Consider the following 13,292-nt stretch of genomic DNA (forward strand, 5'->3'; position numbering starts at 1 on the left):
AGGCCCAGAATTTAAAAATACTGTGCCTTCCAAAAATATAAAATGATTGAATCATGTGAGAGGTTGGATTTGGTGTGAGGTGTGGCTCCATTCGGTGCCAAGAATGGGTGGATCCGGTTGCGGGTGTGGCTGGGTTGGGTGCCAGGTGTGGCTGGGTCTGGTGTGGGTGTGACTGGGTCCAGTGCGGGTGTGGCTGGGTCTGATGTGGGTGTGACCGGGCCTGGTTGCGGGTGTGGCTGGGTTGGGTGCCAGGTGTGGCTGGGTCTGGTGTGGGTATGGCTGGGTCGGGTGCCGGGTGTGGCTGTGTCTGGTGTGGGTGTGACTGGATCCGGTGCGGGTGTGCCTGGGTCAGGTGCCGGGTATGGCTGGGTCTGGTGTGGGTGTGGCTGGGTTGGGTGCCGCGTGTGGCTGGGTCCGATGTGGGTGTGGCTGGGTCTGGTGTGGGTGTGGCTGGGTCGGGTGCCGCGTGTGGCCGGGTCCAGTGCAGGTGTGGCTGCGTCCGGTGCGGCTGTGTGTGCGTCCGGGACCGTGACTTTGTCCTTGGTTGGGTGAGTGCTGGTGATGTGCCTTCTGTGGGAGGCGGAGAGCGGTGGCTTCACCTTCTGAAGTGACCCCTGTTGATTCCATGTAGGTGTCGGACGGCAGGTGCCACAGAAGCCCCCCCGAGGCGCCGCTCGGGGCCCCCCGCAGCTAGTGCTGCCCCCGCCCCCGCCCTACCCGCCTCCCGCCGCGGACGCGGCCGAGCCTGCTCCCGGGGAAGGCGCCGCTGCCGAGGCCTCCAGCCCAAGGCCGGGCCCCGCACGTAGGTGCCTCTTGGTCCCCTCCGTGTCGACGCCTCGTCTCGGCCGTCTCTGGTGTCGGGGCTGGGTTTCCAGACTTTCCGTTCTTGCCTGGGGATGTGTGTGCCTCTCCCCTCTGGCTTTTCTCGCTAAACGCTCGACGCAGTGTGTCTGGTTAACAGTGAACGCACTCTGGATGCCAGGCAGGCACCCGTGTAACATTGTTTAACCCATTAATCATTCAGAGCTCGGTTAGAGTTCAGCCAAAACTGTATTCTGTGGGCCAAGGCAGCCAGCCGGGAGCGGAGAAATGTTCCTCGAGTTAGAACCGGCCTCAGAATGCTCGCTGGTGTCAGCGCAGCACAGCGTGATGCAGTCATACAGGTTGTGCTGGTGAGCCCGCTGCGGCCGGCTGTGAATGCCGGTGGGCAGGGGGCTGTGCATGCCCGGTGGGCAGGGGGCTGTGCTCCAGAGATGGACGGGGACTTACCCATTAAGAGTTTGTGAACCCAGTGGCCAAACGTTAGTCCTGAAGAAGGGGAGGCTGAGGCCCCAGGAGGGGACCAGCCTGATTTGAGTCTAGCGACAGCCAAAATCAAAAACTGGTTTTGTTTCTGCTTCCTGTCACACCCTGTCTGAGATCAGCCTTTCTTGTTTCCTGGGATTTGTTTTGAACTTTAACAAACACTATGTAGAGCATCCCTGCTTCCAGAGGGCCTAGGCTCTTTATATACCTGCACATACGTACAGGGTTTCCTGGTGGCTCCGTGGTAAAGAATCACCTGCCAATGCAGGTTTCATCCCTGGGTCAGTAAGATCCCCTGGAGAAGGAAATGGCAACCCACTCCAGTATTCTTGCCTGGGAAATCCCATGGACAGAGGAGCCTGGTGGGCTACAGTCCATGGGGTCGCGAAGAGTCAGATGTGACTCAGCGACTAAACAGTAACACACACACACAGAGGGCATCGTCCATATACTGAGCCTGTGTGTGTCCCGACTTCAGGACTCCTGAGCTATGCAGCATGCATTTTTATAAACCAGGTACCCGCCAGGGTTGCATTTTCCCAACAGCATAATTTCTCTGTGCATTCCATCCGGGGAGCAGCTGATGCCTATGTGCCCACATGAGCTCTGCAGCCCTCTGGTTAGGAAGTTCATCCTTTTCCACCATCCGACCACTTGATCTTTTTCTATCTTCCTTGGAAATGACAGCTAGCTCCCTGCCAGCTTCTGGGTAGAGAAGATAATTGTTGAATTACTTACCAACTTTCTCTAGGCAAAATAATCCTGATTCATTTTATCTCTTTTCACAAAAGACTTCTTTTTCATCCTCAAAATACGTTTGATCATCTTGACATTGGACCTACTTCCAAATGCAAATGAAGTTTGTAGGGGATTCAGAAATGGAGGATTAGACAGATGAGTCAGAAAGATGACAACCGAGGCTTGGACAGCTCCGGGGCTGTTTCATCCCTGAAGAGGGTGGGTTTGAAGCTCCGCACGCCAAGGCCCAGGCTTTCAGTGGCTGCGCCTGTGGCTGCCATCCTCACCTCCGCGGATCGTCCTCCCTGGGGAGCCAGTCGGAGGAAGGACTGGGTGGAGAGTGGGGTCCCTGGCAGTGAGGAGGGACCACCGCTGGGGGCCCACACTGGGTGGGAGAGCCAGGCCTACAGGTGACTTTCTGTCAGCCTGCAGACCCCAGTCTCCCCCAGCCTGCCTGGGTTTGAGGGTGGTGTTGGCATGTGTGGCGTCTGCCAGACAGACTAAGGACAAGATTTAGCAGCTGCTTTTCTTTTGATTTGGCCATGCCACATGGCAGGCAGGGTCGTAGTTCTCTGCCCAGGACTGAACCTGTGCTTGGGCATTGGAAGGGCGGAGTTCTAACCACTGGATGACCAAGTCCCCAGCTTGTTAAAAGCTGCGTCATCCTGGAGGAGAGTTTGTTCCTGCGTCCCTCCAGTGCTGAGGAGCCACACCCCACCCACCCTTGGGAGCCTTTGAGACAAAGGTCTGTGCAGAGGTTGGACCTGCGCCAGACAGAAGGGAAGGTCCCTGGTGTTCCCGTCCGGAGGCTCCATCTCCTTCTCAGTTCTGGGTCAGTTACACACCTTAGTCTCCCCACGTGCATTTCCAGGGAACTTCCCCTGCCCTCTTTCCTGCTCTTCCTCTCAAACACACTCACAGAAATGCCAGGAAGAGAGCACAGAGGCACAGGGGGCGCAAAGATAAGGGCCCATTCGTGCTGGGACCACCCAGAGCCCTGCTCCTTCTGCCCCCGCCCTTCCTCCTCCCCTCCCACTACCAGCCGTGGGTGCCCCGGGAGTTAAGGCATCCACTTTGAAGCATTTACTTACCTAATTAGCAGGACTCTGCTGAGCATTGTTTACAGTGTGAAAAACTGGAATCGACCACTCAGCCAGGGAGAAAGCAATTCACCGGCTTTGATTCAGGTCTTTTAATAAGTGAAAGAAAAAGAATCCTTTGTTTTCATTTGTTTGATGTACTCACATCATGCTGAAATCTGGGTACTGCTTTTCGCCTGTCTCCAGGGCACCTTGGGTTGTTGGCACGTAGCGTACTGGGTGTGATTTTACCACCCTGTCGGCACACACACCTCACCTGCGCTCTCATCAGACGTCCACTTATTTATAGCCGCGGGAGCTCAGTAGGGATATTCAGATGCCAGCCGCACACACTGGTGTGTTTCCTCCTGAGTTCAATGTTAGACCTGTGTTCTCTGAGAAACAATGTGTCTGTGGTGCAAACAAGACCTGACTACCTGGAGGCCAGGTGAGATCTCGCTCTGTGCTGTCTGGGGAAAGCCGGTGAGGAGGAAGCTGAGCCTGGAGCAGCTTCTGCACTGGCCCCAGTCTCACAGGTCCAGCAGCCGACATGAGGTGTCTTTGACCTTCAGTCTCAGCTGGCTGCTCCCTGCACTTTCCTCCTCCTGCGCCGGCAGCTCCCACCAGACGCCTTCTGCTGTGCACTTCTTTGTGATCTGTGCCCTGGTGCTGTCTCCACCTAGGTTGTGACGAAGAGGTGAAGTATGTTTTCTTGGAAACCAGTCGGCACAACCAACGATAGGATGGAGAGAGTTAAGTAGCAGTGAATCAATAGTAACTGGATTTGCAGGCAGATGTGAGAAGGTGGTAGAGAGTGCATGTGTGTGTGCTCAGCCGTGCCTGACTCTGAGACCCCATGTGCTGTAGCCTGCCAGGCTCTTCTCTCCATGGGATCCTCTAGGCAAGAATACTGGAGTGGGGTGCCATTTTCCTCTCCAGGGGAGCTTACTGACCGAGGGATCAAAGCCCAGTCTCTTGTGTCTCCTGCCCTGGCAGGCAGATTCTTCACCACCAGCACCACCTGGGAAGTGAGAAGATATGAAATAGGTCCTCTGCACCATACCCTCGATTGTGATCTCGCCTGCTCCAGAACCTTCGGTTCAAGCCATCTCCCTGTCCCTGGTCTTGGTTGCTGTCCTCACGCCTTTACTGGTGTTCCTGTCACTGCTCCCAAGCCTCCCTTCCATCCCTGGCCTTCTGCCAGCTGATGTGAGCAACAGCTGGGCCCCAGGCCCTGAGCTAGGACAGACCTTCCTTCCCATTGTGATGCTTAAAATTTTAGCAGCACTCGGCTCCTGGCTATTAAGATCATGCTGACCCAGAACAGAGGCACACTAAAGGAGGTGTGTGCTAGCCGAGTGCCACGCGTACCTGGGGCTCCTGGGCTTTCCTTTGAAACGTCCCTGGTGGCTCAGAGGGTAAAGCATCTGCCTGCAATGCAGGAGACTCGGGTTCAATCGCTGGGTCAGGAAGAGCCCCTGGGGAAGGAAATGGCAACCCACTCTGGTACTCTTGCCTGGAAAATCCCACGGACAGAGGAGCCTGGTAGGCTGCAGTCCGTGGGGTTGCAAAGAGTCGGACACGACTGAGCGACTTCACTTTCTTTCTTTGGGCTCTTTTGAAATCGAAATTGGTTTGTAGTCAGAAAGTCACTGTACCCTAGTGTGTCTGTTTGGTTCTAGGAGGCCTCCTGTAAGTGACCGGCCCTTCAACTGCTGGGGGCCCGCCTGGACGCCAGATTGGTCTGAGCGCTTCCTGTACTCAGGCGCTTGTCAGCCGGGTGGGGCCCGGCCTGCCCTCTCCGAGGAGCCTGTCTTTAGCGTGGCTGCCCCTCCCTGTCCTCCTCCAGGCGCTCTTCTTCTCCTCAGCATACTCGCTGCTAGGTCTGTGTGTGCTGATCCACTAGCTGGAGCTGCTTGGAGGCTGTCCTGGTCAAAAGGGTGTCCAGCCCCAGCCCTGAGGTCTGTCTGTGGGTGCTCTCCACACTGTCAGCAGGGCCTCACATGCAGGCAAGCTGTGGAGACGTGGGGCTTGTAGCAGCCATCAGCATCCCAGCCGAGGCCCCCGTTCCTCAGCGGTCTCCTGGTCTGGGCCAGCTGTTGGGAAGCCCTCGATGCCCCCCACCTCATGTGTTCACCCCCTGTGTAGCCCCTCCTCTTGAACATGGACTCCCATCTAACAACTAGAATGTGGCTGCAGTGGAGTCACCTGTCACCTCTGAGATCGGGTGCAGACAGTCTCTGGCTTCCATCTGGAGCCTCTCTTCTGCTCACCCCAAGGGAAGCCGGCTGCCACACTGAGATCTGCTCTACAGGGTGGCTACATGGCAAGGACAGAGGGAGCCTTTAGCTAATGCTCAGTGGGGAACTGGGGCTCTTTGCCCGCTGACCTGAGCGGTGAGTCCTGCCCACAGCCACCAAGCAACCCTGGACGCTCACACAGGGTCCCCAGTTGAGCCTGCAAGTGAGACCACGGCCTTGGTCCACACCTTGATTACAGCCTATGAGACCCGGAGTCAGAGCTGCGCCCAGATTCCACACCCACACAGACTACGGGATGGATTCTTATGCTTTGAAGCCTCTACATTTTGAGTCGTTTGATCCATGGCAGTAGATAACTAATACAGGTTGCAAATCTTCTGTCTTAAGCCTGCTCAGGTAAAAGTCTCTCACCTCGTGGAACAGGAGTCCCAGGAGGACACACTTCAGGGCTGAACCTGAGGCCCAGAGTTGCCATCAAGGGTCTCCCTAGTCGTCTCTGAGGTGGGCTTCCTCCTCAGGCTGGCCAGGGCCCCATGGCCATTCCCTGCATCCCATCCAGACGCCAGAATTCTCAGAAGAGGGGAAGACACCATTTTCCTAGTAGTTTCATAGGAAAAGGAAGCCTTTCCAGAAATGGCCAGCTGCAGAGTTTCTCTCGTGTCTGGTAGACCAAGGTTGGGTCCAGGGCTGACCTAGTCCCTGGTGAGAATGGAATCCCAGAAGAGGAGTCAGAGGCATCCTGACTGCCAGGATGGGAGTCAGCTTTCCCTGGGCGTGTGGAGCTGCTGGTCAGCACAGGAATTCTGCTCACTGGGAAATGTGGAGAACGCATACTGCTTCCATAACCAACAGGGTTCACCACATGCGGGATGCAGCCTGTGATTTCCTTCTTGCATCTGGAGAGCAGCAGGTGCAGAGGGAAGACCGGGTGCCAGGGATGAAGACGGGTACATGAGTCGAAGCAGTGTGGCCACACACCTGAAAGGCAGAAGTCACCAGGGCGCTGTCCTCCTCCAGGGACAGGTTCAGTGCAGGACTGGCCACTTCAGGGCTGAACCCCACCTCCATTTCTCATTCCTGCTTTTTCAAACCAAAGGGGTGACTAGAAATGCTCCTGGCATTAGCACATGTGCTCTTAGAACCCAGAGATGAAAGGATTCAGTTTCCTGATAATCTTAGAAGCTAAGAGGAGAATAGAACAGAGTGAGTGAAGTTGTGTGTCCAACTCATCAATCTTTGGAATCCTATATCTCATTTAAAGTCACTTTCTGCTGCAAGAAGCATCAGTAACTCTTCCATGGTGAATTTAGCTTAGGGTGAACAAAATGCAGCCTCAATTCAAAGTAGGTCAGAGCAAATGTGAAGCTGCGTAGACTTGGCCTCTGCATCACTTGGTGCGGGATTGCGGGTCCCCTGACCTGGTCCAAGCTGTCACCCTCTCCCCGGCACCCTGGTCAGGCCAGCCTGTGGGGTCTGAGGGGTTGAATGCTGGTGCATACGTGGAGGAGAATGATTAAGCCAAGTGACCTCTCAGCCTTGTGGCACAAAGGTCATCGCAAGTAGGGTTTTGGTGATGTGTTTGAACTTCCCTTGCAGAAATGTAGCAACAGGAAATAGTTCCTTGGTCTGTACACTTTGATCTTTTTGATTCTTATTAATAAGCTTTCATATTAACCTTTGTATATCTGATCACGTGCATTGGTGCTTCATATGCATGTCTAAGCCCGTATAGCTGTGCACATGGATTTCTGCCCGTAACTAACCAGCTCACTCTCTGACTTCAGTTTTAGTTGAACCTTGATTGTGGATTATGCTGGTGGAGTTTATCCACTAACTGCACTGAATTCTTTAAGAAATCTGCAATGTTTGTTATGATTAAGTTATTAACAAGTTAGTAGCTACTTGTTTCAATGACAAGACCCTGGGGATTTTAGAAATCAATGCATAGAGAGCTCAATTTGTTTTACATTTGATTTACAGATCCTCAGTTTGTTTTCTATTTTTTAAATTTTACTGTCCAGTGATTGTTCTTATACATTTTCCTACACCAGGCTTGAGGAAATCAGCCTTTCCTTGGGTATCCATTTCTAAGATAATTGGCAAAGGATTTTAAAGACATAGAGGGGAAAGGGAGCCATTGTCTCCTGTTCTAAATGATTTATAGGTTAAAGTGCCACCATGATGACACCCCACTCCAGTACTCTTGCTTGGAAAATCCCATGGCTGGGGGAGCCTGGTGGGCTGCCATCTATGGGGTCGCACAGAGTCAGACTCGACTGAGGCAACTTAGCAGCAGCACCACCACCACCATGACAACCATTGTGATGTTTCAAGCTGATCGTTTTTCAATTTGTGAACAAGTATTCCATTTTAAAGAACTTTGCTGCTGCTGCTAAGTGAGAGAGAAAATGAGAGAAATAAAGTATCTATTTTCAAATAGAAGATTTGAGTTTGCTCAGTGTAAAATTAATAATAACAATAATAAGAACTTGCATTATAGTCTGTGTGACTTAGCAGATCTGAAAATCTTGAAGTATTCGGGGTCCGGCTGTGTGGTTTTCTGGCAGAACGGCTATCAATAGATCCCCATGCTTCCAGATGAGAGCTTCTCTTGCTCAGAGAAGAGCCACGAGCTGGCCTGCGCTTAGAATACACAGGACAGGACAGGAACTTCACTGATGGTCTCCCTATATGGGGGCCAGTCATCTTCAAAGTCACCTAACGTCTTGCTCTACAACTGGAGACAACAGTAAACACTCGGCCTGTTTCCAGACAAAGCAGTTAATTCCACAGTTCATGACACAGTGGGCTTCCCAGGTACTCAGCAGCAAAGAATTTGCCTGCAGTACGAGACAAAGGAGATGCAGGTTCAGTCCCTGGGTCAGGAGGATCCCCTAGAGGAGGTAACGGCAAACCCACTCCAGTATTCTCGCCAGGAAAATCCCATGAACAGAGAAGCCTGATGGGCTACCATCCACAATGGTTGCAAAGAGTCAGACACAGCTGAGCGAGTCAGCGCACACACACACACACACACACACACACACACACACACACACAGCTGACACAAATACAATTCTGGGAATCTTGTTTGTCATGGAAGCACCCTTGAAACCCTATGGGGTTGGGGGGTGGGGGTGGGATTCAGAGCAAGCCCAGGAGAGCACTCTTGCCCTTCTTGTGTGGACTGGCTGCTTCCTTCCTGTGGCAAGAGGACCCGTCACACCGCTGCTCCTGCTGCCATGGGAAAGGGCATAGTGTCCAGGGAGACAGGAACTGGGTGGAGAGCAAGTGACCTTCTCATCAAAGGAAGGAAGTCGGTGACTGTGGGAGCAGTCTGTCCCTGCTCAGAATATATTTTAAAAATGGGTGGAAATTGTGACCTGTTACTGTGGAACCTTGAAAAGCGTTACATCTGTCCAATACGAACTAGACTGAGTGCTACCTAGAAGCAAAGCAATAAGAATCATGATAGAGCTATGCAGTGTTTACAAAAAAAACCCTGTGAAATTATTTCCTTTTGCTAATTATCTTTTAGCACTTTATTTCCAAGCTATGTCGCTGACTTAAACAATTGAAGAACTTAGTGACAACGCAGGGAAGCCCAGGTGTGCACTCAACCTAGCTCATGCCATCTAGCCGGTGAGAGCAGATTGTTGACATTTTTAAAGTTTTGCAAGCCAGCTGTTAAATAAGTGAAAGTGGAAGTCGCTCAGTCGTGTCCGGCTCTTTGTGACCCCATGGACTATACAGTGCATGGAATTCTCCAGGCCAGAATACTAGACTGGGTAGCCTTTCCCTTCTCCAGGGGATCTTCCCAACCCAGGGGTCGAACCGGCGTCTCCTGTACTGCAGGCAGCTTTTTTACCAACTGAGCTACTAGGGAGGCCTGTTGTTAAATAAAGCAATTATTAAAAGGTAAAATATGTAAGCTTGCAAATAAATAATATTAAAAACAAAGGTACATATTAAAAACTCACCACTTTCTAATTATTTTACTAATGTTTTACTATTTCTATGTTCTTGAGGTTATGTACATTGAGTCAATGTGATTTGATAATATGATAATAGTGAAAATGCTATATGACAGCACACGTCTTCCCAACACCACATTCAGTGACTGATAAGACCTGGAAATAACCGAGGAAGGAACCTTTACACCATGGACACTGGCAGAGGTTATATGTCAGGACTGGATTTATTGTCTGTTAATTGTCCAGGCAGACACTGTAACCCTGGGTAATGTTAATAGTGCAGATTAATTATAAAAGCATATCGAGCCAAGGCATTGTGAAAAGTAGCGCCCCCCCCAAAAAAAAAAAAACCTGAAGAATGATTCTCCCATTTTTCAAAAACCATTTTTCAACTCAGCAAAGTCATTCGCGTGATGGTCGAAGAAGCCAAGTTCTTCACAGTTTCATGTTCATCTTACTCCTTAACATAAGATGATTAATCCACACTGGTGTCAAAAGTACATGTGTTTGTCAAAGGTAATAAGAAGCTGGCCATAGGTAAAATAACTTGGCAAAAAATAATAAAAGGGTACTACTGTGTGTATCGGTCATATAAAATTTGCAACAAAGACTGTTGTAGTTTTTATTGTCACTTACAAATTTTGTGCTACCCCTTATTTATATCAGTGAAATCTTACCGTTCTGTCTGTCCCTTTTCCTTTTTCCAGAAGAGAGCTGGGGACTAACCATTTATCAGCCTCCCACCACAAAGCAATAACAAATATAAATAGAAATGCTGAAAAGAAGTGAAATAATTTACCTAAGAAAATGGATGGCAACATTATCTTTGATTTTCTAAGTCACTGCTCAAGCTGTGAGTTGACACAAACAATCAAACAGGTGTCTGTGTCTCTCAGAAGTTTAATTTGCTGCCTAAGTTCAGGTTTGGAGAAGGCAATGGCACCCCACTCCAGTACTCTTGCTTGGAAACTCCCGTGGGCGGAGGAGCCTGGTAGGCTGCAGTCCATGGGGTCGCGAAGAGTCGGACACGACTGAGCAACTTCCCTTTCACTTTTCACTTTCATGCACTGGAGAAGGAAATGGCAACCCACTCCAGTGTCCTTGCCTGGAGAATCCCATGGACGGGGAGCCTGGTGGGCTACCATCTATGGAGTTGCACAGAGTCGGACACGACTGAAGCGACTTAGCAGCAGCAGCAGCAAGTTCAGGTTGGGCGTAAAAAACAACTTTTCAATGTCAAGAGTTATGAGAACTTCTTTCTGGGTTCACATAAATTTAAGTTCTTCCTGGAAGTAGGAAACAGACCGCTTGATTTTTTAATGGTTCAAGATTTTTATTTAATATCATTATTGAGTTTGATTAGTTAAAAAGTGAGTAAGAATTATAAGCCCACCATTTTCTTACTGACAGCAGTCTTCTGAAATGTCGTCTTACAGATTTTTTGTGAGATGCTGTGAGTTTAGGCACAGCCATTCTGTTTTAATCCCTAAGCCTTGAGGCCTTCAGGGCCTTAAGGATTCTCCATGCAATGGCCCTTCATCAGACCGCCAGTCTCTCCCTGGGGAAAGCAGCAAGACCCAGAAGTTTCATCCTTGAAAACACCGGTCAGCAGGCACATGCCATTGATGGCCTTTCTCCAGCCCAGTAAATCAGTCAGTATTTTCTGAATTCATGCTTGAGCCCTGCTTGGCATCAGCATTATCAAGGTTTGATTGATTGATCTGCAGTTGAGGGCATTGCTTTGCAGTGTTATCTGTTTTTTCCCTAGAGTTCTGAAAGCAACTGAGACTTCTTTCCAGGAGGTGAAAATTGGTTTTTGCCTACCAGTTGCTCACTGTCTTGCCTGCAAGGACTTTCAGGTTTCGGATCAAATTCAAATCATTTTCTTAGACAACCCCAAAGACAGCAGTGAGTGTAGTGCTGCTGATGTGACTCTTCCGGGGACAGAATCAGATGTGTTGGATCAATAGGCCCTTTGAACAACTGACACAGAGAGAGACTGGAAGGAAGTCCATGATACTCATGAACTTACATGCAAAACAGAAATAGACCCACAGACATAGAAGACAAATTTGGGGTTCCCAAAGGGAAAGGGGGAGGTATAAATTAGGAGTTTAAGATTAACATGTACACAGCACTATAAATAAAATACATAACCAACAGGGACCTACTACATGGCACGGGGAGCTAACTATACTCAGTATTTTGTAATAACCTATAAGGGGAAAGAATATGAAAAATAGATACATATAAATTATAACTGAGGGCTTCCCTGTGGCTCAGATGGTAAAGAATCCGCATGCAATACAGGAGACCCAAGGGCAATCTCTGGGTTGGAAGGATCCCCTGGAGAAGGGCATGGCTACCCACTCCAGTGTTCTTGCCTGGAGAATCCCATGGACAGAGGAGCTTGGTGGGCTACAGTCCATGGGATCAGAGTCAGACACAGCGTAGCAATTAGCACAAAGCAAACAGCATGTATAGCTGAACCACTATGTTGTACGCCTGAAACTAATACAATATTGTGAATCAACTGTACTTCAATAAAGAAAACACACTTTGAAAGCAAGAAAGAAAGAGGAGGAAACAGTAGAAACGTGGTCTGGCTGACACCTCACTCTCTATGCGGCGCTCAGTCCCCAGGGCCTCGGTGATGCTAAGAAGGGCGACGTGTGTCTCAGCAGTTTGTGTTCACGTTTCACCCTTTATTCTCCCCCGCAGTTTATTGCTGTGCGTCATTCCCTCCCCATGGCAAGCGCTTCTGATGGACGCCCCGCCCTGGAGCTCCGTGCCTCTGACTTTCCCCTGTGCCTCTGCCGCCCTGACTCTGATTCTCCTGTCGATCTTCCATCTCTCAGCATAAAGGGCTCATCTGTACACCTGCAACTCACTTTCCTTAGAATTGACATATAAGTGCAGAAACAACAGAGATTTGTTTGACTGAGGTTTATATTTCCTTGTAGGAGTAAAGAGTTTTATATGTAACTTCTAGGTTGATCATTTTCTGTCTGAAATTCCTCTTTCACTGATACATGGATATGTTTTTATTAAGAACCTTGATTTATTTGAATTCATGATTAATTCCTACTTTTCTTGTTTGATATTTGGATGCAAAATTTCTTCTCCACTTTCCTTTCAGCAAGACGGTGTCCATCAATCGACCGGTGAGGCCAATGTGGATAGAACTGAAATAGTTCATCTTCCTGGTAAAAATAAGTGCCTAAGCTCATGAACTCTAACATAACCTGTAGGGATTCACAACTCATGGCCTATGGTTATCCTTCTGGGATATGTAGGACCCAACCTTTTTGTAGATGTTTTTTTAGATTTTCTTATTACTGTATCCCCTGCCATTTAGAGAATTTATGAAAAGAAAGCAGGAAGAAGATCTTGTGTCTCACTTCATCTGTTCGTGAGGCAGGCCGTCATTCAACCACTGATTCACTGCACAGGGGTACTTGCTTGATGCCAGGAGGCTTTGGGGGCTGTGAGGCTGAGTAGCAAATGACCTCCACCCATGGCCGTTTCTTACTATGTCTCCCCATGGGAAAAGAGGTAGCCATGGTGCCACTTGATAAATGCTGGTCTGGAGGTTTGCACAAGTGGGGATCAGGCCCGGGGGTGTAGCTGCCACGTCCATGTAGGAGTGTTGCCTGCTCTTCCTAGAGACTGAGGTCCTTCTCCCATCCTGAGAAAATCCAGGAGTCACCTCAGCAGTCCTAAGACAGAGCAGGTGAAAATACTCATGTGAAGACTTAGGATTTAGGAAGAAAGGCTTGCTGTGGTCAATTTTTACTATTGTGCAAAGATACCTTTGAATTGGAGAGGCTTGTCACATTTCCCTCCAAAAGATTTTTTAAACAGTATTCTCAAAGTAAGAAAAAAAATCAGAAAGTGTTTTTTACTTAAATGACTGTTGTCTGCTTGATCACAAT

The 13,292-nt window shown here is 49.6% G+C and overlaps 1 protein-coding gene across 1 annotated transcript in view; it reads left to right on the top strand.

Moving 5' to 3' along the window:
* The window catches only part of COBL (cordon-bleu WH2 repeat protein), a 346,405-nt gene that overhangs the window by 269,707 nt on the left and 63,406 nt on the right, over positions 1-13,292 (top strand). Inside the window, exon 13 of the mRNA XM_068973146.1 lies at positions 632-802. Within this exon, the coding sequence (XP_068829247.1) occupies positions 632-802 (171 nt within the window). The remainder of the gene's footprint in view (positions 1-631; positions 803-13,292) is intronic.

Source organism: Capricornis sumatraensis, chromosome 5 (assembly GCF_032405125.1).
Source record: "Capricornis sumatraensis isolate serow.1 chromosome 5, serow.2, whole genome shotgun sequence".
NCBI lineage: Eukaryota > Metazoa > Chordata > Mammalia > Artiodactyla > Bovidae > Capricornis > Capricornis sumatraensis.